The sequence below is a fragment of the Rhineura floridana genome, chromosome 10 (assembly GCF_030035675.1).
Source record: "Rhineura floridana isolate rRhiFlo1 chromosome 10, rRhiFlo1.hap2, whole genome shotgun sequence".
NCBI lineage: Eukaryota > Metazoa > Chordata > Lepidosauria > Squamata > Rhineuridae > Rhineura > Rhineura floridana.
Genome location: NC_084489.1, coordinates 52,849,755 through 52,876,005, shown reverse-complemented (window position 1 = coordinate 52,876,005; position 26,251 = coordinate 52,849,755). Strand labels below are relative to the sequence as shown.

Genomic DNA, 26,251 nt, shown 5'->3' with positions numbered 1-26,251 from the left:
TGCTGCTACCAGTGTGGGTTTAATTTGCGGAGGAAGAACCATAGGTCAGTGGCAGCACATATGCTTTGCGTGCAGACGTTGACAAGTGTGATCCTTGGCATCTCCACAAAGGGCTGGGGAAGTCCCCTGTGTAAAGCCTTGGAGAGTTGTTGCCAATCAGAGTAGACAGTACTGAGCTAGATGGCCTGACTCTGTGTAAGGCAGCTTCCTCTGTTCCCATCTTTTACTTCTATTATAAAAGATCTCTATATAATGTGGATTTCTTTCTTTTTTAAAAGGAGGTAGGGGGAAAGCTGCAGTATTCAATAAACAAACTTTATTCTAGCCTTTTGCCTATAATACATTGAACTGTATTTTCACCCTCTGGAGATTTTCTTTACAGAGGAAAGCAACAGTAGTGCTGTTGTTGCTATTGAGGCAGCAGTGCAGTTGTTGCTACATTCATTTAGTGCAGTTAACATGTTCAGTGTCCAGTATATATTTATATACGCATGTATAACATGCATAGCACATTGTCAGAATAGATTTATAAAATATTACATGTGAATACATAGGGTGGCAATCAGTGCCAATCCTACTCAAAGTAGACCCATTGAGATTAATAGACATAACTTAGGTTGATTAATTTCAGTGGATCTGGTCTGAGTAGGACTTAGTTGAATACATACAAACCATAGTATGCCTAGGACGTACATATTTGCAAGTTGATATTCTTGTTTGCTTCGGCCATATTGACACAGGGAGGAACTGAATTGCAGATTAGGAGATGAAGCCAGATAAGGGGATGCTCTCCTAAGCATTCAGACCTAGAAATGAGTCCCACTGAAACCAATGGAACTGTCACAATGTCATTAGAAATGGACTGTCCAATTACTAAGATACATTTTTGACCTGATCAAAGCTTCACAGTTTACAAGGGTGCACCTAATGAGCAGTTTCCTGTGTTCTTCCTGTGGAAGAACAAGACCTTAAACCTAAATCCCATTCGGTAGCTACGTATTCTACATGTGCAACTAACATATTTCAGGCTTCCATGCTGAATGCTAAGCTTCCTCATCTTCTTCACCTAATCAAATTTAAGCCCTCTGTAGTCTCATTAGCTTCTTGCCCATCTGCTTCCTCCAGGGTGAGCGTGGCCCTCCAGGTGAAAGTGGTGCTGCTGGTCCTGCAGGTTCCATCGGAAGCCGAGGCCCATCTGGCCCACCAGGAAGTGATGGTAACAAGGTAAGGCAAAAGAGTTGCTATTTTTCTGAAATCCTGGGGAGGGCAGTGTCATCTCCTTGATTCAAGTACTTAGACGTATGCTGCTGGCAACCTCCCATATGTGTGTTCCTGAAACACCAAATCCTCATCACTGGTCTGTTTCTGTTATTCTACATTTAAGATCTTGCATTGTTGGCAAATGTTGCAGCAGCCATGTTGGGGTCTGTTTGGCTTGGGCTTAAGCACCAACCCTTGCTGTCAGAAGTGTAGCTTTCCAGACAGGCATCAGGGAATCTATGGCCCTCCAGATGTTGTTGGACATCAACTTCCACCATTCCCAGCCAGCAGAGCCTATAGTGAGGGATGATGGGAGTTGTAGTCCCAACATCTGAAGGGCCAAAGTTTCCTCATCCTTGTTTGAGAAGTTGAATCTGTGTTACAGGGGAGCCCAGCATAGGCACCCTCAAGAGGTTTCCCACATGCATCAGGCTTTCTCATTTGTTGTTGCCTAAATAGCAGCTCCTTATGTGGCATCAGTGTTTGCTTTAGAAGCTCCTTTGAAGTTGGGGGGAGGCTGTTGGGAGGGGATGCTTTTCGACAAAGGAGATCTGAAAGCTTCAGTATGCATCTACAGACAACCACATGACTGACAAGCTTCTAGATCAGGGTTTGGGTAGGTGATTTTTTTCACTGCTTCTGTCTACTGGCATTGTTGCAGCAACATATACTCAGTAATGCCAGCTTTCAGGTGACATCTTTTACTCTAGGGTTAATGACGATGAGGCAGAGTCCAAAAATAGAAAGGGATGTTCTGCAATCAGTTTCTATAATCTGCTCCTGTGCCAATTGGATCAGTTTTTTGATCTGGAGTCCTAGTCAGTCTGTAATGGGTCCATTTATAGCTCAGGTTTCAAGCCCTGGATGCTGCTCCAGGGATGCCAGAAAGCACAGGGCTGTCTCTAATGTTAGTCCTACTCAGAGGAGATGCATTAAAAACAATTAGCATGGCTAACTTAGGTTCATTAATGTCAATCGGTCTACTCTGAGAATAACTTGGGTGGGTACAACCCATGAAAAATACAATTCCCAGGATTCTTGGCATCCTTGAATACTGCCAAGATTATAAAAGAGCCTGTCAGATTCATTTTGAACATTCAGCAAATGCTCAACAAATCAGTCCATTTTCATGAGACCCATTCCCAGTCAGAGCTGTGGAGGAGAGAGGTCTATCCATTTTTGCCTGGGATGTCTTCAGCTACTTCCATCTGCATGTTGGATGAATGGATTGTTTGAAGGTCTCATGATAAGGAACGTCCTCATGTGACCCACTGCAGCCAGTTCTTTATGTACAAATATCCAGTAGTCGTCAGAAATGCAGTATCTTTCAGAAAAGCTAAGAAGTAGCTATTGGCACTCAGTACAGTGCAACCTGTTAGTCTTTTTTTCTCTAGGGCTCTTAAAGATTGACCATTCCCTTTCCTGTTCCTTGTTTTGCTAGGGTGAACCCGGTGTTGCTGGTATAGCTGGGGCCCCAGGCCCAGGTGGTCCTAGTGGAATTCCTGGGGAGAGAGGCGCTGCTGGCGGCCCAGGAGGCAAAGGTGAAAAGGTAAAGCAGTTGGAGACAACCTGGTTCTAAGAGCTATCCAATAATTTATTATCACTAACAAGTTGCTCCTGGTGTGTCTTCATTGTGAGATCTTCCTAAGGGGACGGGCTGTAGAAGTTCAGTGGCAGAGCAGATGTTTTGTATACAGAAAATCTCAGGTTCAATCCCTGGCATCTCCACACAGGTCTGGGAAAAATCCTGGCGAGCTTCTGCCAACCAGCATAGACAATACAGATTTAGAAGAGCCAATGGTCTGACTTGGTCTATGGCAGTTCCTATGGGGAAAAAAGAAGTAACAATATACAGAGTTTTGGATAACTGCTCATGCATCTTTTGTACTATTTATTTACTAATCCCCAAATCTTAAACATTTGCACTCACAAGCATAAGGGTGGTCACTCCAAAGTGTCCCTTCAAAAGACCCCAGTTTAAGCACTTGGGCTGGAACAGGAAGCCTGAAGATCAGGCCGCCAGGCTTAGATGTTGTTAGTCACTTGGAGACCTTTATGTGTAACAAGTGACGTACAAGCTTAATAAATAATCATCATCATTAAAAAATAATAGAATTAATCTGGTTATACAGATCCAAAGTTCAGTGCATATGTGAGACTGTATGTCCCAAGGGCATTGCATCATAGGCATTAGTTATCAATTTACTTAGCAGGGAGTATGATCATGATTGTGACAGGTGCTAAACGCTTCTCTTCCTGTCGGTTGACAAATCATGGCTTCAGCTGGACCAATTATATTAACAATGCATTTTGCAATTTTATTAAACAATGTTTTTGAAAGATTACTGGATGATATTGAGGGAGCCAAAAACTACTGTATGATAGTTGAGTTCATTGTAACTAGTTTGGGAGGTATTTGTAAGTAGTTATCTCTTGTGCTAGTGTGGATCCAATTTTTTTTCCAGGCTTTGACATTAAAATTGCCTAGCTTATTGATTCAGTAAAAATGTCCTCACCTAGAGAGACAGACAAAGCTCCCTTCTTCTGCAGTGGGTGCAGGCACAAAATCATTATGCAATGGAAATATGCCTGACTATTGCTATGCTCTAGGTTTCATTTGTTCCATGTCTAATCCATGTTCTTACAGTAAGGGCCTGTTATACAAACCAAGGATGGGCAGTCTGTGGCCCTCCAAATACTGTTGTACTACAGCTCCCATCAGCCACAACCAGAATGGCCAGTGGTCAGGGATGATGAGAAAGGTAGACTAACAACATATGGAGGGCCACAATTTCCTTACCCCTGATATAATCAGTAATACATGTTCAAAATATATTACTATATTTTGAATAAAGAGTTACTCAGTGAAGCATCAGAAATGAAAAATGATATGTAAAACTATATCAAATGTCCATTTTGTTGTTTCCAGTAAGGGCAGATTCTGGCAAGCTGGCATGTGATGGCCACTGTGGCATGGAGAGACATGAATGGAGACAAATCTGTGTGATTTGTGCATAGTGGCTTGTCACATTGGGCCTCCAGCCCTCTCTGTGCTGCCCAAGCTTTGCAGTGGCATTTGAGGATTGGAGGTTATATGTGGTGTGTGGCACTACCCATGAATGGCTCACCAAAAGAAGCAGGCTCCATGCAGACAATTTTTTAAAGCTGTTTATTGCTTGAATCTCCCTTACTTTTGGTTAATGCAAAGAAGACCACCTTGCTCTGCCACTTCAGAGATTATTACTTTTCACTGTTCTTTCCAAAGCTTGGGTTCCCGGTTATGGTTGACCTTTTCCCATCATCCTATAAATAAGTTCATCATTTTGAACAATACCCACAACTTCTCTTACTCATCCATGAATCTAATTCATAGCATCATCCTATCAAAGCACTGGGTTTCTATGCAAACAAGATGCCATTTCTACACTAGGGAAAGAAACAAGCCATAATTATTAGGCCCCTTATGTATAAAGATTTCAATCCTGCACTAGTTGAAAGCAATGCAAACTCTGACTGCCTTTAAGGAGGCAAATCAGTATGTGGTATCACTTGAAAATAAGGTAACACTGATTTTGTTGGAATTTAACTAGTAATTTAATGTTCTTAGGCCTGTTGCATTAAGCTATAATAAATACAGAAGAAAAGCTATTTTGGAACTAGCATAATTGCACCAAGGTCAGGGGGATTGCATCTCTATCAAATCAGTAAGTTGACTCAAATGACCAACCCAAAACTATAATTTGATAGAGAATGGGGGTGGAATCAGAAGCACATCTGATGCGTATTTGGCCCCAGGCAGCCTAGCACCAGTATTCATCTGATGCTGGTGTTCCACCCATCTGAAAATCAGGAGAAAGCATAGAATGAGGACTAGTCCCAGGAAATGTTCTCAGTGAGCCTATGGTGCAGCCAACTCACGGAAGCTAAACAGGTCTGGGTCTGGTTAGTGTTGGCTGGGAGGCTGTCTGGGAACCCCATGTATGCTGCCTTAAGTTCCATTTAGGAAGAAAGGTGTATATAAATAAAATAACATAGTAGCTACAGACTATACAGAGACAAGCATAGTGTTCATTTGGGCTTTGCCCATGATATATCCTTCAACACACAAGGATGTATCTTCTCATGCTTCATCTTCTTATACTGAAAGTCAAAGCGGAACAGCAGAAGACTTCCATGCCAGTGGTCAGATTAAGCCCTGAAGCAAATGCATTTCAAGCAACAACCACACAACAATAATTCAGCTCATCGTAATTGTTTATTGCAGTCTCACATGTGCAGATTATCATGTGATAACTACAGTTATCACATGACTAATATGGTGCATTGTGTGTCTTCCATTATTTTTATGCTATCAGTGTGCATGGCACTTCACAGAGTGCAAGAGGACAGGTCTCTGGCACAAAGAGCTTCCAATCTAAAATTTAACACAAATAAATCAAGGGCCAATGCCAGACTTTAGTGGACTCTCGGCCTGGTGCCACCAAAGGGCTCCTGCCTAGTGCCAGCCTGGGGCCCCACCTGGTATTGCTTCCACCTCTACTGCTCCATTGTCAGTCCGAGCCTCCATGTGGTGTAGCTGCTTGCTGTTGCTACCAGTCACTTACCTACCTACCTCCTCCCCACAGACTGTTGTACCAAGAGCTGAGCCATTGCTCAGGTCCATACTGCAGCATGGAGCCATAATGTTAGATCCCCCAGCATGTGATGTCTGACATTGGGCATTGCACCCTGGAATTGCCCACCACAACATGGAGCTGAGTACCAAGTGTGGCTATTGCCTCAAGGAAACCCACTCCGCAAGAAGGGGGAGAGTAAAGTGGGAGGGGGGCAAGCAGCAGCCATTCTGCAGCTCTGATAGGGGTGACAGGAGCACTGGGCAAGGATCCCCTCGGCAATTGGGTCAGCAGTTGGCCCTTTTGAGCTCTTGGAGCCTTGGCAGATGCCTGACCATGCTGATCCCTGATGGAACAACAGAGGAGAGGAAGAGACGTTGAGGCAGGGTAAACAGTGAAGGAATATTGAATTATTTCTGTTACACTTGATGCAGTTGCTTGATGTCCATTTGTCTTCGGGCTACACACACACAATTACTGAGTATGGAACACTCTGCATCCGTACTTCACCAGCAGACAACAGCTTCATGAATAGAGTGATCATGAAATTAGCATTTAATAGCACTAACCATAGTCCACAAGCTGAGAAGTCACTGATGGATCAGTGGATTATTGTGAGTAGGTAATGGATAATGCAGTATGGATTATGGATAATGGACAAATCTAGTTGGGTTGCCAATATCCTTAAATTCCATCTAAATCCCATATCTTAACTTCATTGCTAAAGAAATTTTGGAACCATTGCCACATAAAGCCCACACACAGCCCATCAGTTAGGCACCAAAGGTCATAATTCATGCTGTTTTCTCATTAATTTCAGGGTGGACCAGGCTTCAGAGGAGAGGCTGGCGCAACAGGAAGAGATGGTGGACGGGTAAGTATGCTTCTTAAGTTACCTATGTCCTAGGAACCAAGGGTATAATCATTTTATCAATCAGGATGTGAAGTCAAAATAACTGGATGCACCATCAATCTATTCTGAAGCAGACTTTGAATCTTCAGTGATATTCATGATATTCAGTGATACTGCAAACGTAAATAAGAATTAGAGTTCTCTGAATCTAAAGCCAGCCAGCTTTTTCAGGATTTAATCACCCCAAACTCTGAAGTGAACTTCAAGGGTTTATGTCACTTATTAGGACAATTATTACATTGATTTCTTGTTGGATTTTTTTAAAGGGGAAAAAAACTAAGAACCTTGGCCAATAAAAGACCTTTTTTAAAAAACAAAACAAAAGCATTAATTTCTTCATTTGTGCAATTATCCATAGTTTACATAATTTTTTTCTTGTATGGTTTGAATATTGGGATGGGAGGGAGAAACACCCTATATAAATAATAAATAAATAAATAGATTCAATCCTGTGGTTCTGCTTGATCTTCAGGGTATTGCTGGTGCACATGGCCCTCCCGGCCCTAGTGGACCTTCTGGTGAAAGGGTGAGTACCAGTTTTTTCAGATACTGACTAGGTATGCTTCTAGTATGGGAAGGGCCATAGCTTGGGGGTAGAACATGTGCCTTGCATGCAAAAGTCCCCAGGTTCCATCACTGATGTCTCCATGCAGAGCTGAGAAAAGATTCCTGTCTGAAACCCTGGAGGGCCACTGCCAGTCAGTGTAGACAATACTGAGCTAGATGGACCACTCTAGTGGAATAAGGCAGCCTCCTATTTTCCTAGAGGCAAAGTAGAAAAGATGTCCAACCAGGTTTTGCACATGCACAGATTGCTGGCATGTGCATAGAGGGAAGGAACTGGGTACTTCCCCTGTTCGTTACCACACAGAAACGGCAGTTTGCAGCAAACCTTGAAGCCCTTCACACCTGAAATGTAATTTTAAGCCAGAGGTGGGAACCTTTGGCACTCCAGATGTTGCTGAACTACAGCTCCCATCATCCCTAGCCACTAGCCATGCTGGCTGAGGCTGATGGGAGTTGTAGTTCAGCACCATCTGGAGAGTTGTAGTTCAGCACCATCCCCACCCCTGATTCAGATTAATCCATATTTAGGAAATCTTCCCAGAGATCCTCAGCTTCACCAGGAAATGGAACATGGTTGAGGGAACATCCTTAGGAATTGGCAAATGAAAGAGTTACAGTATTGTTGTCAGTGCACAGGATTGGAGTCGCAACTAGAGAGAAACTGGGAATGGTTTTCTTCACTAGTCTTAGAACAGTCCCTAATATTGCCCTTTTAGTGAGGGCAAAAGTGTGTAGAGGGGCAGGGTGTGCGCATCAGCCCCCGTGCTCTACCCCTGACCTTTGTGTGCTAAGGGTCAGGAAGGGCCTTGTAAGGGCATTTGCCTGAATGCACTTACAAACATCCTCAGGATCAGGATTCCTGACAAGACAGGGATCCCTATATCGCCTCCATCCCTCTCTACACACTTTTGCCGTATCGTGTCCAAGGTGAACGTAAGAAGTCTTGAACATTACTGTATATTCTCTTTTATGATCTGATTTTTTAATATTTAGTTTATCACTCAATAAGACTACATAGCTGCCTGGCTTTTTACCTTTGTGTGGTTTCATTTGTATTAAGATCTGTGGTCAAGACAATGGCTGGAATCCAAGGAATGGTTCAACTAAGGCCACATCCGCACCATACATTTATACCACTTTAAACCGTCATGGTTTTCCCCAAAGAATCCTGGGAATTCTTGTAAAGGGTGCTGAGGGATGTTAGGAGTCCCCTATTTCCTTCACAGAGCTACAGTTCTCAGAACTCCCTGGGAAAAGGGATTGATAGTTATGCCATTCTGAGAACTGTGGCTCTGTGAGGGGAATAGGGGTCTCCTAACAATTCTCAGCACTTTTAACACACTATAATGCCCATGATTCTTTGGAGGAAATCATGATTGACTAAAGTGGTACGCTACTGTTCTTAATGCACAATGCAGATGGGCCCTAATTCCGTGCTGTGCATCCAGAGAGGTTTTCTTAGGTTTATATTTTTGAAGCAACAGCCCCCTAATCCCACCCCCAGGCCCCAAGGCAAACTACATTTTAAAAAGGGACTTTTTAAAAGACTATTTTGGTATGGCACAGGAATCTTCATCTCAAAGAACAAATAAAACCCTATGAGGCATGCTGAAGCCCTTGGGCATCCTTAAGGTAGTACGTAGAATCCTAGCCTTTTTTTTTATTAAAAAGAAGTTAAGCATGATTAATAAAATGTTGGAGGGGATATGATTACATTGGTAAAGATGGTCCCCAGTTGTCTTATTCGGTGAGGGTGGGCAAAGCCAGTGCACAAGTCTACCATATTTTAGTAGACGGCCATACTGCCCTTAATATATATATATGGAAGCCATGCTGTCTGTCAGACCTTGACTGTTTAATTCAGGCTCTGTGAAGGTGTCTGTAGCTTAACTGGTTTAAGAGTGGATTATTTCTGTCTGCCAGGCAGGGCTCCTAACACAGAGTTTCACTTAGTCTTAAAGCAGAGATGGGGAGCTTGTGGCCTTCTAGATATGTTTGGACAACAGCTCCCATAATCCCTGGCCATGCTTGCTGGGACTGATGGGAGTTGGAGTCAACAATATCTGGAGAGCCACAGTTTCTCCATCCCTGTTTTAGAGAGAACAAGGAGTCTGGGCCTCACTTAAGGGGACAGTATGTATTTAATTTACAGTGCCTAAATATAACACAGATAGTATCAACTTGTGTACTCCCTCCTTTCCTTCTCCTTTCTTTTTGGAAGATGCAGTGGATGCCTTTTGGTCAGGATCCAATAGATTACTCAAGGGGGAGAAATATAACACTCTAGCCAAAAGCGCCTTGGGATATTTCCCCCCTTGTTTCTGGTGTGCGACTTGGCTCTCATACTCAAATCATCTGGAGCTATTTGTTCTGAAGGCATATTTCAGCAGCACACCTGCTCTCTGCCTATGGTACAATATGGTTTGAGCTGAATCAGTGGGTCATTGAGGGGCTGATGGGTATATGCTTCTACCTTTAGCCATGGACTTGCAGTAGAGAGCAGCCTAGTTTGTATCCTAGTGACACAGATCCCTTGTGTGTGTTTTAGGGTGAAGCTGGTCCTGCTGGTCCCGCTGGTCCTGCTGGTAATCGTGGAGTTTCTGTAAGTAGTGAAATAATCTCTTTTACAAGTATCACATTGATGGATTCTAGCAATCTTTGATATGGAATGGTGATTTGCTTTTCTCATTGGACACGTTTTGGTTCTTTTCTACCCCTCGCTGTAGGGTGAACGTGGTGAGGTTGGCCCTGCTGGTCCTCCTGGATTCGCTGGTTCTCCTGTAAGTATGAAGGAAAAGGTTGCCTTTCACACCAATTTTGTAATGGTTTGGGGCTGTAATATGGTTTGAGTAACATTTTTCCCCTCTTGACTTTTTAAGGGTGCAGCTGGTCAGTCCGGTGCTAAAGGTGAAAGAGGTCAGAGAGGACCTAAAGGTGATCATGGCCCACAGGGTGTCGTTGGTGCCGTTGGTAATGCTGGCCCCGCTGTAAGTCAGATTAATTTTATATTAAATTGTTCTCACTTTTTGACCATACTGTGTAGATCCCATGGAGCTACTTCCTTAAATGTATTGCATAGCTGTGAAGCAGAATGCCTGCTGATTGCCCCATTATCTTGTGTTCTAGAACTAACATCAAATTCATCTATACAGTGTCAATGATCTGTCCCAAAGAGCAGGAAACATACCACTGTCTGAAAGATAAAAGCAAGAATTATCTAAAACTCCACATTGGAGGAAATATTCAGAGTTCATTAAACCTTAAAGCAGGGATGGAGAACCTGTCACCTTGCAGGTGTTGCTGGACACCAGTTCCCATCAGCCCAATGGTCAGGAAAGTTGGGAGGTGGCATCCAGCAACATCTGAACAGCCAGAGTCCTCACTCATGCATTAAAGTCTTTTTACAGCCTTCACAAAGACTTAATATGTAAGTGCTATTGGTGGTAAGGAACTCATACTTGCTATAATCTTGCTTAATAGGTTGCTTATATATTTACAAAGGAGTTTTGACATTCAGCAGTACCCCTGGTTTATCACTTATAATAATCAAATTGTCATAAACATTCTCAATTCATTGAATTAAGAACGGCACTGTGAATAGTATGCGAGTACTGACTGAACATTATTATTCATATGTCAGTTTCTCCCCTGTGACTGGTACTGTAGGGACCACCATATTTCATAGAAAAATTATCCTATGTATGACAATCTTCAAAACAATCAAACAAAACAATCTTCAAAACAAATGTTAGCAACTTTGGGGTGATATCCTGTCAGTGTTATAAATCCTGTCATAAAATCATAGTGTGCATGAGGCCTTTAACATGACCATCCTTTTAGATGGTTGCTGGTCCTGTGCCTTTCAGTCAGTGGAAGAGATCATCATATTGTCTGGTGAGGTCATCTCCACTGTTCCTCTAAAAAAAATGGACTGCCTTCAAGTCGATTCCGACTTACGGTGACCCTATGAATAGGGTTTTCATGGTAAGCGGTATCTAGAGTTGGTTTACCATTGCCTTCCACTGAGGCTGAGAGGCAGTGACTGGCCCAAGGTCACCCAGTGAGCTTCATGGCTGTGTGAGGATTCAAACCCTGGTCTCCCGGGTTGTAGTCCAACCACTATGCCACACTGGCTTTAAAGAAGACTGTTATCCTATTGTTATAGGAGAACTTATCTTTGGAGGAAAAGGCCATTAGAGCAGGAGTGGGGAACCTGTAGCCCTCCAGATATTGCTGAACTAAACTCCCCTCATCCCACAGCATTGGCCATGCTGGCTGGTGCTGATGAGAGCTGGAGTGCAACAACAACAACATCTGAAGGGCCCAAAGTAGGGGCTGATACTCCTTCCACTGTCAATAGCATAATTTTAATTGATTATAACTCTAATCAGGATTAAGGCAATAATTGAGAGCTGAAACTTTGCAGTACTTTGCTTATCTTATTTTTTCCAACTGTTTCTTCTTCTGTTTAGGGTCCTGTTGGACCTACAGGTCTCACTGGAGGTCGTGGTGATGGTGGTCCACCTGTAAGTCTAGAAACATCTCATGTTTACCTTCCTATCCACCTGCCTACTGATCCTTGTGAATCCTAATCTCTTCCCTGATCTTTTATGCACTTTTTTCTGATAGGGTCCCACTGGTTTCCCTGGAGCTGCTGGCAGAACTGGAACTCCTGGCTCTGCTGTAAGTAGTTAATGAGAACACACCATCTGTACATTTAAACAGGGCAGAATAAAAAGAGCTTCTTCTAATTCCTCTTTCTAAAGAACTAGCCTAGATAACTGGGGTTTCTTGGAATCTTATCAGCAGTTGTTCAAAGAGAAGATCAGCAGTGGTGGTCAAGCTTCTCTGAAAACCACCCAGAACACTACCAATCTTCTCCTACAACATACAATCATTGTAGCCAGGATAGAGTATCCCCAGAGCAACAGTTGGGCTCAACAGGCCCGGCCAGAACACTGCATGAAGGGAAAGCTCAGCTATACACTACATATGAATGTGACTAAGAAACTTCACCAGCTCTCTTCTATACTCAAAACAACACTGGAAGAAGGAAAATTGGGTTGGAGAGCTGTTGGAGGGGGAGCTTGACCCTTCCTCAACTGCCTCTTTTCATCTGAAATTCCCCTCGCCCAAACTGGTTTTCCACCCATGAGATTCTATTCTACTTTTTATCTCAAAAATGTTCCATGGAAACCCCCTGACCACGGTGGGTGGAGGAAGAGTTACAGGGGGAAAATTAAGCTCCCCTTCCCTCTCACTGTTTTTTACTCCATATTGTCTTCTCCTGACACTGCTTTCAGGTGAAGAAGTGCAGTACTGGACTTCTCTTGCAAATATTGGCATGTAACATGTAGCTGACCCTTGGGTTTGAGTCCTGGAACATGCCCCAGGTTCCTGGGCCATGTGAAGATTTCCTATAGCAGAGCTGCTAAAATTCCTCAACAGAAAAATCAATGCAGAAAGGGTTCCTTGTATGTAGAAAACTTGAAAAAGACTGCTCTAGATTTATATTGCAGTGAGAAGAGGGGAGAAATGACTTCCAACTTCTGCAGTTGGAGAAACCTTTTCTTTTTGTGATCAGTCCACTGTAGAAAATAAATCCACAAAAAAAACATTAAAGTGTTGGATTAAAGAGGATCGCCAGCAGTTGTAGAGAACCTTTGGCCCTCCTGATGTTGCCAAACTGCAACTCCCACCATCCCTGTCCATTGGCCATGCTTGCTGGGGCTGATGGAAGTTATAGTTCAGTAGCATCTGGAAGCCCAAAGGTTCCCCACACTTGATCTACAGTATGAAAGAAATAATGGTATAGAAATATGCTTTGCTCTCCATTTTTAAAACCAGAAGTTATGAAATGCCATAACATTGGATATCCATGGCTGATTAAGCCCTACCTCTTTTGCCCTCTCAACTTTTCCATGTAAAGGCATGATTGCACTGTCATGGCTCCCAAGTACAGTTCCCAGCATCTCCACCTAAAAGGATCTTGGGGAACAGGACTGGGAAAGGCCTTGTTTGAGACAATAGAGAGCTACTGCCAGTCAGAGTAGACACACCAATTGTATAACAGCATAAGTCAGCTTTGTGTATTTAATCCAGGAAACCTTGCTGTTGTATCTTCTGTGAACTGACAATTCTGTATAATTTGTGGTTCCATTTAATGTATTTAGGAAGCTTCCATCTAGCTCATTATTATCTTCACTGAATGGAGGCAGCTCTCCAGGGTTTCAGTCAGGAGTCTTTCCCAACCCTACCTGGAGATGCTGTAGATTGTGATTTTATGCATGCAAAGTGTGTGCACCACTGTTGAGCCATGGCCCTTTAATAATCTAGAATTTTGTTTTGGTTTATGGCCAAGATCAATAAACCTCGAGGTTACAATATTTCAGGCAACTTCAAAGGCTGGCTGGAAATACTTGAAAAGAAATAGTTCTGGTTTTTTTAAAATAACCTGACATCTTAAACTTGTCTAAGTGTATCAGACATAAAAGCTGGGGCTATGGTAAACATGGAGAAAAAGGTATAATCTCAAGCAGAGAACACAGACAGAGCCATACTTTAAGCTTTGTGGGAATTAAATTTGTCAGCTTTGCTGACTTCCAGTTCATGGTTCCTTATCCTTTGACTGACACTGCAATCTTATGCATGCTTACCTAGGACTAGGAGTAAGCTCCAGTGAACTGAGAGGAACTTACTTTCAAGTAAACATGCCTAGGGTTGGATGACAAGTCCACTGATTCCATGTGATCAGCAGCAGCAAGCTTGTTAGAAGAAGACAATCCTGCATGGTTAAAATTCCCACCACCATCAAGAATCTTTGTCCGTTCTTCCCTGTTTGATTTAGTATTTTGCTCTCCATGCTACTGGTGAATGTAACAATGACTTTTTTTTAATCCCTAGGGTCCTTCTGGTCCTCCTGGTCCTCCTGGCCCATCTGGCAAAGAGGGTATTAGAGGCCCACGTGGTGACGCTGGACCATTTGGCCGTGCTGGTGAACCTGGTATTGTTGGACCACCTGGCTTCCTCGGAGAGAAAGGTCCAAGTGGAGAAGGTGGTGCTGCTGTAAGTTGTTCCAAATAATTTCTTATGCCTAAATGCCAGTTGTTAAGCCAGCCTTTGCCCACATGGTGTCCTCCTGATGTTTTGTTCTATCAGCCCCAGCCAGCACAGCCAGGCTGCATGGGGCTGTTGGGAATTTAGACCATAACATCTGGTGGGTATCAGGTTGGTGAAGACTGTGTTAGGTGTTCTTGTTGTGTTTCTCAGAAACACAGGTATCAGCCAACACAATCTGTAAGCATGCGTTCTTCAAAGCATCAAAGAATCTTCCTCTAAGTATGTGAAGACGTAAAATAAAATGCATAAACCATTTTATTTGGTTTTATGTTGAATTCAGATTGCATCACAATTGCCCAAATACAAGGGTTCTCTGAGTCAAAGTTTGCTGAGTTTACTCCAGGGCAAACTTTGGTGGTCTTGGTAGGAGTACTCTAAAAGGTCCTACATAACCTTTTTTTATTGATAGTTCTTGTATTTATATAAATACATCCCTCAGTGGCAGGATGAGTTACAGTATGTTAAAAAAATAAAGACAACAGAATCTGGTGGCAGTACCAGTAGATGTAGTAATAGCTTATTTGTATACCACATTTCAGCTCGCAGTAGCTTAATACTAAAGTGCTAAGTTTGCATCACTTATGACTTTGCTGTGCAGGAGGGAGAAAGCCAGTATATGAGGCTAATGAAGATATTTCTTAACAGTCTTGATTTCAGTGTTTAGGGGTCCTAGACCATGCTCCAGAAACCTGGGCAATGTGCAGAATTTCAACTTTCTATGGTAGTCAGTGCAGGAATTCCTTGAATATTTTGCCACAAACAATTGTCCATTGCGTTAGATGTCAAATGTCTTGGCCATGATGATGATTGTGGCTCATGCCAAACATCTCTTGCCTAAAAAGAAGGAAATGTAAATGAAGACATAGGAAAACATCTGGTCTTGCCCCAAATAGCATTTCACACTTGCTCTGCAGGTATGAAATCCTTTATGTGTATAGAAAAAGTAAATTGTAAGCTACATCTTCCAAGCCATTGGCTGAATCCACAGCCATAACGTCAGTAGCCTCATCGAAATGATTTAGGGAGGGGGATCGGTGCCATTGCTGAAAGACATCGCTTGACAGAGGTGGAGGTGGAGCTGGTGGGGGCTGCACATGGCTGTGTGGGTCAAGTGCTGCATTTAGAGAATGGCTAGCAACATCCACCATGTATCAAATATGCCATTGGCTTACACTGCCACTGAGAACTGCTAGCCACTTCCCAAGTGCAGTAACTACACAATGAAGTCCCACCTGCCACCCATTTCATAGACTAGCAAGCAACACCTGCTGGCACTGGTGCCTTCCTTAAGTATTACCTTTATTTCTAATCTACTTACACATAGTTTAAGTTTGTGTCATAAATGAAACAATCATGCTCATGTGATTTTTAAAATGAGCCTAATGGCTTCATAAGTATGTTTCTCAATTAGTTTAAATGCCCACAAACCCAGTTTGCAAATTTGCCCCACTATGGCCAGATCCTTACGCAGAGATCAAAGTAGCGAACTGCCGAATATTTTGGCTCAAAGGATGCAGTCCACCTTGCACTGCAGTAGATGGCCAATCTCCCACTGATGTGGATGCAGCACAATTTCTCGTGTGAACAGGCTAAAAAGGAAATTTAAATAAGGATAATGTTTAAAATATCTGGACCTGTCTCAAATAGCGTGTTACATTTGCTCTACAGGTAGAATTGCTAGCTCAAGTGGTTGTTGTTGGGTCCACTTTATAAATAAGGCACTCGTAATCCAAAATAAGGGCCACTTGCGTCACTTGCTGTTATGTGCATTTCATACACTAGATGTACACAACTTGTGGCCCAACCAACTGAAAGCAGTGCCCTTTAATCCTTCATAAGAAGCACATGCAATATTATGAAAAATATTTTTCAGGGGGAAAATGCTCCCATTAAAGAGAGTGAAAATGTTTTGATCTGTTTTGCTATTGAAGCCATTAGGCTTATTCTGGAATGAGCATGGATTCCTGATCCCAAAATTAAATAAAATGATCAGTAATCAAAAATGGATCTTAATGCAATGCACAGATTGCCTGATTTGTCTTTAAGCTGGCTAGATAATTACCTTTTGAGTGCATGAGAAGAGGCATGTGCACTTCTGAAATCAAATTAAGTTGCCAAAAGAAACAGAAAGGACGAGATTGCATTTATGATACAAATGACAAGTTTGCTAGTCTGTAAATAGAATCTGAATATTTTATTCTGCTCTTTTCTCTGTGTAGGGTTCCCCTGGTAGTCCAGGTCCTCAAGGTATTCTTGGAGCTCCTGGTATCCTTGGTCTTCCTGGCTCCAGAGGAGAACGTGGTCTCCCAGGCATTGCTGGAGCACTTGTGAGTACATCATTTGCCAAATGTGCTTTGTCTGAAATTAGGATGGCACAGATCAATGCTGGGCTGTGTTTTGTGTTCATGTGAGTATACACGTACACACACATATGTATACAGAAAATTTATCGACAGAAAACCCAAAGAAAAGGCTTCGGAGGTTGTTGGATATCCCCTTTTCAAAATGAAAGACCTTTTTGTGTATGCAGTGGAGAGATGGATTCCTTGGGGGTTGGCCCATTTCTAGGCACCTCCTCTTTTAAAGAAAGGTGTGATATAAATGCAATAATAAATAAATAAAATAATAACACTGACAACTATACTGCATAGTAAGCTTTTGGTTTTAACCCTGGGAAGAAGCACCATGTAAAGTGAAGGTTACCCCTTTGGAGTCGTGACTTATGTCTGACTTACGTCTTGATTCTATAAGCCACTGCATTGTGTCACTATTTTCCAGGATATGTCATTAGGTACCAGTGCTGGTGTGAGAGCTCAGCTAACACCCTCATGCTAGTTGTTGCCTGTCATTGCCAGATATGAGGGTGGCATGTGCCATTCTGGCAAGACATGTAGTAGGCAATCCTGGAAGGAAAGAAAGGAGATATATGGCCCTGCCCTGTGTGCTGGACAACCAATCACGTTTTTGCCACAAATTGTGCAGTGCAAATTGTGGGGCTTGCACCACTGCAGCTAGAGCAGATTTCAGATGTGTAACCTGCACCATGGGTGTAGTCATCTGGGGTCTCAGAGGGAGGGGTCTTAGACCCCTTACTTTTTTGGGACCAGCATCCCAGCAGGGTCTCTGTGTCTCTAGCATCCTGTGAGCCAATCACCATGAAAGGGGAACATGTTAGCCACTGAGAAGAGCCCCAATGACTGACTATTGCAAACAAGCCTTGATTAGTTCCTAAAAGTTGTGAAGAGTGAGAATTCTGTAATTGCAGAAGAGACAGTGAATCCTGATGATAGCATCTTATCTACATCATCAAATAAGACAGCAGAAGGTGATAAACATGTAGACACTGAATTCAGTAAAATATCTCTGACAATATGAAAGGACAGTCAAATGGCGAAAGTGATAGAGAAGCAGAAAGCAGTATTGAAGCCTGGCCAGATTTTTCTGAACTTCTGAATTTGCCACTACACTACTGGCCTGCACATGTATCATAAGTCCTCTCAGAGCAGGAGCTGCATCTTGTAGAGCAGTGGTGGGGAACCTCTGCCCTGCCAGGCCTTCCCATTTGGCCTGCGAGGCCATTTTGGACAAGCCATGCCCACCTGTCCTACACTTGATATATATAATGTATGGAGCAGATGTGGGTCGGGTGAAAACCTGGCTCAGCTGAAAGGGAATTTGCAGGCACAAGATAGCACTTTGAAAGGGGGGCTTCTGAAAACCTGCTGGCAGAAAAGATCTGACCACTGGGCTAAAAGATTTCCCCACCTCTGCTGTAGAGCATCAAGCATGAACTTCTGGCATTAACAGAAAGTTACATAGTACTCACATAATAAATGGGCATATGAGATATTTGCTAGTTTAGTGTATGGACAGCAAAAAAATGTGTCCTTGATGTTGTTTTTTAGGGTGAACCTGGACCCCTTGGTGTTGCTGGTCCCCCTGGTGCCCGTGGCCCATCTGGTGGCCTTGGTGCCCCTGGTGTGAGTGGTGCTGCTGGCGAAGCTGGACGTGATGTAAGCAAACCTTTTTGGTCGTAACAATGGGTAAAACATAAATGGATGAACAAATCCTAAATTTTTAGCAACATTTAAAGTAGCATTTGAAGACAGTTTCAAAAGCTGTTTTTCTTTCATATTAAAGTTGGGTTTTTTCAGATTTATTTTTGGTTCAGTGAAATGGAACAGGGATGAATAAATAAATGGGATATATTTGTATATTAAAATGTGCTTAAGAAGTCATTGACAGCAATGGACTTTGTCCTATAAAATGATGCATGTTGATTTTGTCATAGAACATACATCCCAGGGCTCCGCTAGCTGTCCTTGTACAAAATCTCACAATGGCCACATTCAGATAATAATATCTCAGCTTAATAACTCAAGATATGAACAGACCTTTTGGCTGTACACTTAGCCCTTCTGTTCCTCCCTTTGTGCAAGTGAAGAAACAGACCAGGAAATCTTCCATTAGCTATAGTTTCTCATTTCATGCAAACTGGGAAATTATGGTTATCAGTTTCAAAACAAGCTAGGATATTAAGCCATAGTCTGAAAGGTGGTTTAATATGCTGGCTTGTTCCAAGCTACTAAGTATAGTTTCCCATTTCATGCAAACTGGAAAACTATGGTTAACATCTTTAGAACAAGCTCAGATATTAAGCCATAGTTTGAAACTGGCTCAATATACTGGTTTGTTCCAAAGCTGCTAACCATGGTTTCCTAATTTGGACAATTGGGAATGTAAGATTTCCTGAACACAGTGCCTCCTTTTTTCCTCTTCCCATAATGAAGGGAGGAATGCAGAAGCTACATGTGTAGCCAAAAAGTTCATTCATAACACAGCTTATTAAGCCAATATATGATAATTCAAATTTGTCTACTGAGAATGTGGCACATGTACAAAGTGGAGGAAATATGCTACTGAAATATAGGAAGGGGGAAAGCATGGTATTTCCATTAAAATGGCACAACCTCTTCCATTGATGTTTTGGGTTCTCCCAGTGGTCTGGAAGATAGATCATCCCATTACTTTTAATCTGATGAAATAAAGCTGCAATAAAGTGATAATCATATATTTATATTGAGAGTCAGTGCTTTTTTGGTAAAAAAATCTGAGGTGCTGGTACTCCTATCTTGATAAAAGTGCTGTGAGTGCCAGCACAAGATGGCTGTCATGGGCAGCAAAAAAAAAGGTGCTGATACTCCATACTGGTCAGTACCATCACAAAAAAGCACTGAAGTTTCTACAATGCCTTAGTTACTTAATTTAGGAATGAACACGTATGAAATTAACATAGTCTGGAAATAGACTAAATCATCCATCCTTCTAAAACTAGTAATTTGGAGCAAAACAAACACAATGAAAGAAGGAAGTGCTATAGGTTATTATTCCACTCCAACCTGTTCTATGGTTTGGGGTTATGTGGGTGGGGAGGCAAAGTATATACTGACATTTCACATTCAGTAAAATAAGGCTTTTTCCATGCCATATGTGATGTTAAGAGTATCTTTTTCTTCACAGGGAAATCCAGGTAACGATGGCCCTCCAGGCCGCCATGGTGCTCCTGGTTACAAGGTAATCCTGTTTTTCCTTCCCTGAAGCAAGAAGCGAACCTGTGCTTGTCACAAGCCAGTTTCTATGTACTTATCAAGGTCTTCCATTTTTCTTTTGTATTGATCATTTTAGGGTGAACGTGGTGGTCCTGGCAGCCCTGGTCCCACTGGTGCTCTCGGTGCTCCTGGCCCCCATGGTTCTGTTGGCCCTGCTGGCAAACCTGGAAATCGTGGTGAATCTGTACGTGACCTTCATCTCTTATGTAAAAACAAACATTAACTGTAACCTATCAGGGCTAAATTTCAAGGGCTTTAGGATTGAGCCCTATGCAACATTGCCTCCTTCCCTGAAAGGCTCTCCAAGCAATCTACCTTTAGCATCAAGAAGGCTGGCAGAAACCTTTAGGAAGGCCTGGGCCAGGGGGTATGTCTTTCTTTGATCTGTTGTAGCCTTGTACTGGATTTAACAGAGTTTATTTAATGGGTTCAGATTTAGATACTGTGCAAGTGTGACCCACAACTACATGTTGCAGTGTGGACTGGTCCTGTTCAGTGTTAGCCAGCCAGCTTGGCCCTCTTCCAGGATACTCCATTGATTGCCCTTCTCCTCTTGTTTTCCATTCTCTCATACACAAGACAGCATTTCTTAGGTCATTCATTCTTCAGGAAAGGAAGGGAGTTATGTCATCACCATGTACAGTAAGCATCATTTCTAATTGTGCTTCTGTGTTACCATTTCAGGGTCCTGTTGGAGTTACTGGTCCTGTTGGCCCTGCTGGTGCAAGAGGTCTTGCTGTAAGTCTGGTTTTTGTTTTGTTTCTGTAATTATGTCAAGTCTTTTGGTAAGGATGGCCCTTGTGGAGAATCATGGGGGAAATGTTGGAACGAGTAGAAGGTATAGAATACAGTAGTGGTCTTTCATTTTGGTTGGAAGGATTTGAGATTGCAATGGCATAGGAATTCTCATGGGTCACTTAGCATAACCCCTTTCCTTATACAGTTGACTGCATGCCTTGTGAGCCCCTTGAGGACAGAGGTCAAGAGAAAGTGTCAAGCATATTCATTTTTAAAAGCAAGCTCATCAACATGTGTGTAACCTGTCCTGTGACTTAAAGCTACATATAAGCAAAATCAATCCCTAAGATATTTTCTATTCCCAAGTGAGGCCTTGGTCTGTTCCTGTTAGAGTGGAGCAAAAGTGGAGTGATAGATAAACCCAGTGATAAAAAGGGAAGGAAAATCCAATATATATGAAAGGGTCCTGGTGCATTTTGAACCACACTTCTTACTTGGTTTCTGGACATGTAAACTTTTTTTTTTAAAGTCTCTAAACAATCCCTGAGAATAGGTACCTGTTTGCAAATGTTCCAGTTTTTAACCTTTCCCTTTCTGTGCCTTCCATAGGGCTCTCATGGTCCACGTGGGGAGAAAGGTGTTCATGGTGATAAGGGACCCAGAGGCTTGCCTGGTTTGAAAGGACACAATGGACTTCAGGGTCTGCCTGGCATTTCTGTAAGTGTATTGGCTGAACAGTGGGGTCAAACAGCAATAGAAGTAGAGCCACTCTGAAAACCAGAAAGGTAACTGGACCCTGTGTTATTTGTTGCAAAGCCCAAGAGCCCTTTTGGCCTCTTGCCTGTGAAGGAGTTACTGCCACAGTGTTCCCTTTAATATTTCAACAATACAAGTAGGACCTGCAACTCAAAGGTCCTTTTTGTAAAGCGTAGAGTATTCCTGTTCAGGGTGCCAGCCTGCCCGCCATGCCCCCTTTCAAGATACTCCATTCTGTTCTCCCTACCTACCTACCTCCAGTTTTCCATTTCCCCAACTCAATGGTCACTCTGCATGCTCAGCCCTCACTGAGCTGTTTTGGGGAGTATCCACATTGTGGGGAGGGGATTTAAATATTTTTTGTAGTTCTGAAAACCTTGGAGTTCCCCCAAGCCTTCCAATACCTCCTCGTGTATGGGTGAGCTATTCTGGCTACATAGGAGCTGGCACTTGGAGAATGAGTCCACTGCTCATGTATAGCCCCTGCTGCATGGGTATTAGTCAAAAATGATGGTAATTGTAATCCAGTAGCATCTGAAGGGCCACAGGTTCCCCAGCCCTGGTATAATACATTGGAGTATTGAAACATATCCTTGAATGGAGACCATTGATCCGTGTAGCTCAGTATTGGCTTCTGTGACTGGCATTGACTCTCCGAGGTTCTGCTTTCCATTATGTCAGCAATTCATTTTCAAAAACAGAGGTGTTGTGAATGACACAAGATGACCTAGAAATCCTGCCCCAGTTCCCAGATACATGGGAGCAGGCTGCGATTCTTCAGTGGCATGTTTGTCGTCATCATCATTGCTTCCTGTTTCTCAGGGCTGGGTGTGGTCATCCTATTACATGGGTAGGGAACGTATGGCTTTGCAGATGTTGTTGAACTCTTAACTCGCATCATCCATGACCAATGGCTATGTCAGCTGGGACTGATGGGAGTTAGAACTCCAATAACATCTGGAGGTCCACAGGTTTCCTATCCCAGCCCTATTAACAAGCAGTCAAACAACAGGTTTGAGAATGCAGTCTTGATCAAAATAAGCCCTCCATGATATCCCCACCCCCCAAAAATATGGGAATTCACCATTTGTGCAAAGATAAATATTCTGCATGGAGACAGGAGCAAGTCATAATACTGTTGCCAAGGACTGTGTGTGGTGTTTAAATGAACCTCTCATATTTCAACAGGGTCATCATGGAGAACAAGGTTCACCTGGTGTTACTGGACCTTCTGGCCCAAGGGTATGCCCTTTTAAATGAACATTTTCACTTTGTGTGGGATATTGACAAGTCCCCAAAATGTGATTATCTATTTCTATGGTTTAATTGCACTAGTGGTGTACTAAGTTGCAGATATTTCTTTCTTTCCTTTAGGGCCCTGCTGGTCCTTCTGGTCCTTCTGGAAAAGATGGCCGCAATGGTCTGCCTGGACCTGTTGGGCCTGCTGGTGTCCGTGGATCTCAGGGTAGCCATGGACCTTCTGTAAGTATGAATTTGGATGCTGATGGTATGGACTGAAACTATCACTTTTAACATGAACAGCAAGACCATGTCATTTCAGAAGAAAGCCCCACTGCATTCAGTGAAGATTTGTCCCGGGTAGGGATGGGAGGAAATTCAATTCTGTTCAACTTTCATAGGAAACCTAACTTCACACTTTCCAAAACATTATACAAACCAAAACACAGCATTTCTTAGAAATTCACATTTCTCTGAATGTTGCAATGCAGTTCTCTAGCCAAGTCATGTGTAGAAAAATGCATGTACAAGAGTGAAGTATGCACAAAAAGGCATATATTAGTGAAAATAACATACAAAAATGCACTATGTGAGGCAAAATTGCTTTGCAAAAATGCATACATTAGACAAAATTGCATACAAACGTATGTATAGGAGGAAGAATTTGCTGATGGATTTTCATGAGGTCTTTTTAAAAAAATTACAAATTGAAGCAGAAATGTGGAGAACCAGACTTAAGACTGGAAAAATGGGAAACCAACACTGAAAGATTTGACCATCCCTAGTTCCAGGCAAGTGTACCTAGCAGGGATAGCCAATGTGATGCCCTTCAAATGTTGGCCTTCAGCTTCTCTCATCCCTGGATTGTTGGCCAGGTTGGCTAGGGCTGATGGAAGTTGGAGTTCAAGAATATGTGAAGGATATTGGATTGGCTGCTCCTGATTTACAGGATCACAGCCTCAGGCTGTAATCCTGTGCATACTTTCTTGGGAATAAGCAACAACGAATACAGTGAGCCTTACTTGTGAGCAAATTTTCATAGGACTATTCCATTAATGGATTTATTTTGAGAAATTTTATTTTATTATTAAGTCTAGAATCCTAAGCACACTGAACACAGTGGGATTTCCTTCTGAGCAAACATGCTTACGATTGCGCTGTAAAGGTTTGAAATAAAGAACTTCCCCTTTTATATGACTGGACATTACACAGTTCCCAGACATGTGAAGGGAAACGGTGGGACAAGCATGCTAGCTCCACTCCCTCTGTTGTGTCAGCCACCATGCCAATCACCGCCACTCTCCATGTATTAGAGGACGTTCTCTATAGTGGGGACCCTGCTGTACTCACGTAGCCTCCCTGCATGATTTAGATGGGGGTTGGGGGATTTTCATTGTGATTGTGGTAGGGGTCAGGGTTAAACATTTCTGCTGAGTACTGCCTTACCAATTAAAACTGCCCTCCCTGCACTGTCATTTACTTTAAAAAATGCAACGTAACTGGGAGCAACTCAATTAGTGTCACTCACCTTTGACCTAAAGTAGTTAGGCCCTTTAAAGATTAAAGAGTGTTCATGTTAAATTTGTCTCCACTCTGCAGGATAGTGCTCATCTTCAAGCAGACTGACTTTCTGCTTAGTGAGAGCTTGGTCAAGAATATATGCTTGGCATCCTTAAACCCACTGCTTCATCACCAGGGTTAATTAACATAGACCACTTCTAACCAGAAGAACAATTTGATGTACCCATTGCTATATTTAAGTTCATATGGACTATGGATTGGACCTTCTGCACAATCAAATGAAATGCATACTCATTTCTCCCAACTTAGGGTCCACCAGGTCCACCTGGTCTTCCCGGCCCACCCGGTCCCAATGGTGGTGGATACGAAATTGGCTATGATGTAGAATTCTACCGGGCAGATCAGCCTTCTCTTAGACCAAAGGACTATGAAGTTGATGCTACTCTGAAAACATTGAACAATCAAATTGAGACCCTCCTGACCCCAGAAGGCTCTAGAAAGAACCCAGCTCGCACCTGTCGTGACCTAAGACTTAGCCACCCAGAATGGACCAGTGGTATGTTAGTGCTAGATGTTTGACTGATGGCTCACTGGTTATGTTCTCCACTTGGTATGGTCCCTTGCTGGCCCTGTGCTGCGCTTGTGCGCACATGACTACTGGAAATCTGTATGTGCCACTTAGCCTAATACACGCTGGGATGAATAAGAGCACATCCATATGGCAGCCACCACTCTTCCTTTTGTCTGGAAAATCCTTACATACCAGCAAAGACAGACTAATAAACTAATACCCTGGGAATAGCTAACATGGTGCACTTCAGAGACATTGATGACCTACAATTCCCATAATCCCTGACCATTGGCTATGCTAGCTGAGACTGATGGGAGTTGTAGTCCAACAATATCTGGAGGGCACCAGATTGGTTACCCCTGTACTAGACTGTCGGAGCTGCTTTGACATCTGTCTGTCAGCTGTGTTGAAGGAATAAGATCAGATGGAAGATGTGTAACAAAATCTCTGTCGAGTGGAGTTGTGGCCGAGATCCAGCACATGTAAACTTCAGGAATTTGAGTTATGAACACATCCAGCCCACACCCCCAAAATAAGCCCATTCTGCAGTGGGATTTATGTCATACTTGATGCATTTCAGGGGTAATGGCTTTTTATTAAAACTGGAGCAATCCTCTCCACTTTTGCCCACATCAGGAAGTTAATAGTACAACCAGATTTAAACAATAACTGTCAACTACACATCAGTGCATAAAGTGAAGGATTGTTTTTAAAGGAATTAATGGTTTCTGTATTGTTTGTACTCGTATATCATTCCTTTGGCTGCATCAGTGTGGATATTTAATACAAATATGAAGTTATTCATATTGTTGCTTTTTTAAAATCATAGGCTTCTACTGGATCGATCCTAACCAAGGCTGCACCATGGATGCCATCAGAGTGTATTGTGACTTCTCCACTGGTGAGACTTGCATCCATGCCAATCCAGAAAACATTCCAGCTAAGAACTGGTACACTAGCAAGAACCCTGCTGAGAAGAAACACATATGGTTTGGAGAAACTATCAATGGTGGTACTCAGGTGAGCATCCATACTGCATACATTTTAATAAACATGTTGTCCAAGGCCAAAAACCTTATCTTAATGGAGGGCAAAAATCCCATTGGTACATTTTTAATCCATACAACATATACATTAATCCTAATTAATAAGATCATAAAGGCTGCTATGCGGGATTGAAACAGCAAACCATCTTCTGCAGCATTATTCTTCCAGCAGAAGATGTGTCTGGTATTCAAAGGTCTACTTGGATGGGGGACTTGTGGCCTTCCAGACATTGGACTCCAGTTCCCATAAGCTCCAGCCAGCATGGCCAATGATCAGGGATGATGGGAGTTGTAGTCCA

The 26,251-nt window shown here is 42.7% G+C and overlaps 1 protein-coding gene across 1 annotated transcript in view; it reads left to right on the top strand.

Annotated features, from left to right (window-relative positions):
• COL1A2 (collagen type I alpha 2 chain) overlaps nt 1-26,251 on the top strand; it is a 66,123-nt gene that overhangs the window by 35,758 nt on the left and 4,114 nt on the right. The window contains exons 27-46 of the mRNA XM_061587788.1: nt 1,126-1,224; nt 2,702-2,809; nt 6,694-6,747; nt 7,259-7,312; nt 9,902-9,955; nt 10,080-10,133; nt 10,233-10,340; nt 11,826-11,879; nt 11,983-12,036; nt 14,257-14,418; nt 16,692-16,799; nt 18,378-18,485; nt 19,993-20,046; nt 20,158-20,265; nt 20,766-20,819; nt 21,429-21,536; nt 22,764-22,817; nt 22,950-23,057; nt 24,645-24,891; nt 25,736-25,926. Coding sequence (XP_061443772.1) covers nt 1,126-1,224; nt 2,702-2,809; nt 6,694-6,747; nt 7,259-7,312; nt 9,902-9,955; nt 10,080-10,133; nt 10,233-10,340; nt 11,826-11,879; nt 11,983-12,036; nt 14,257-14,418; nt 16,692-16,799; nt 18,378-18,485; nt 19,993-20,046; nt 20,158-20,265; nt 20,766-20,819; nt 21,429-21,536; nt 22,764-22,817; nt 22,950-23,057; nt 24,645-24,891; nt 25,736-25,926 — 1,941 coding nt within the window. The remainder of the gene's footprint in view (nt 1-1,125; nt 1,225-2,701; nt 2,810-6,693; nt 6,748-7,258; nt 7,313-9,901; nt 9,956-10,079; nt 10,134-10,232; nt 10,341-11,825; nt 11,880-11,982; nt 12,037-14,256; nt 14,419-16,691; nt 16,800-18,377; nt 18,486-19,992; nt 20,047-20,157; nt 20,266-20,765; nt 20,820-21,428; nt 21,537-22,763; nt 22,818-22,949; nt 23,058-24,644; nt 24,892-25,735; nt 25,927-26,251) is intronic.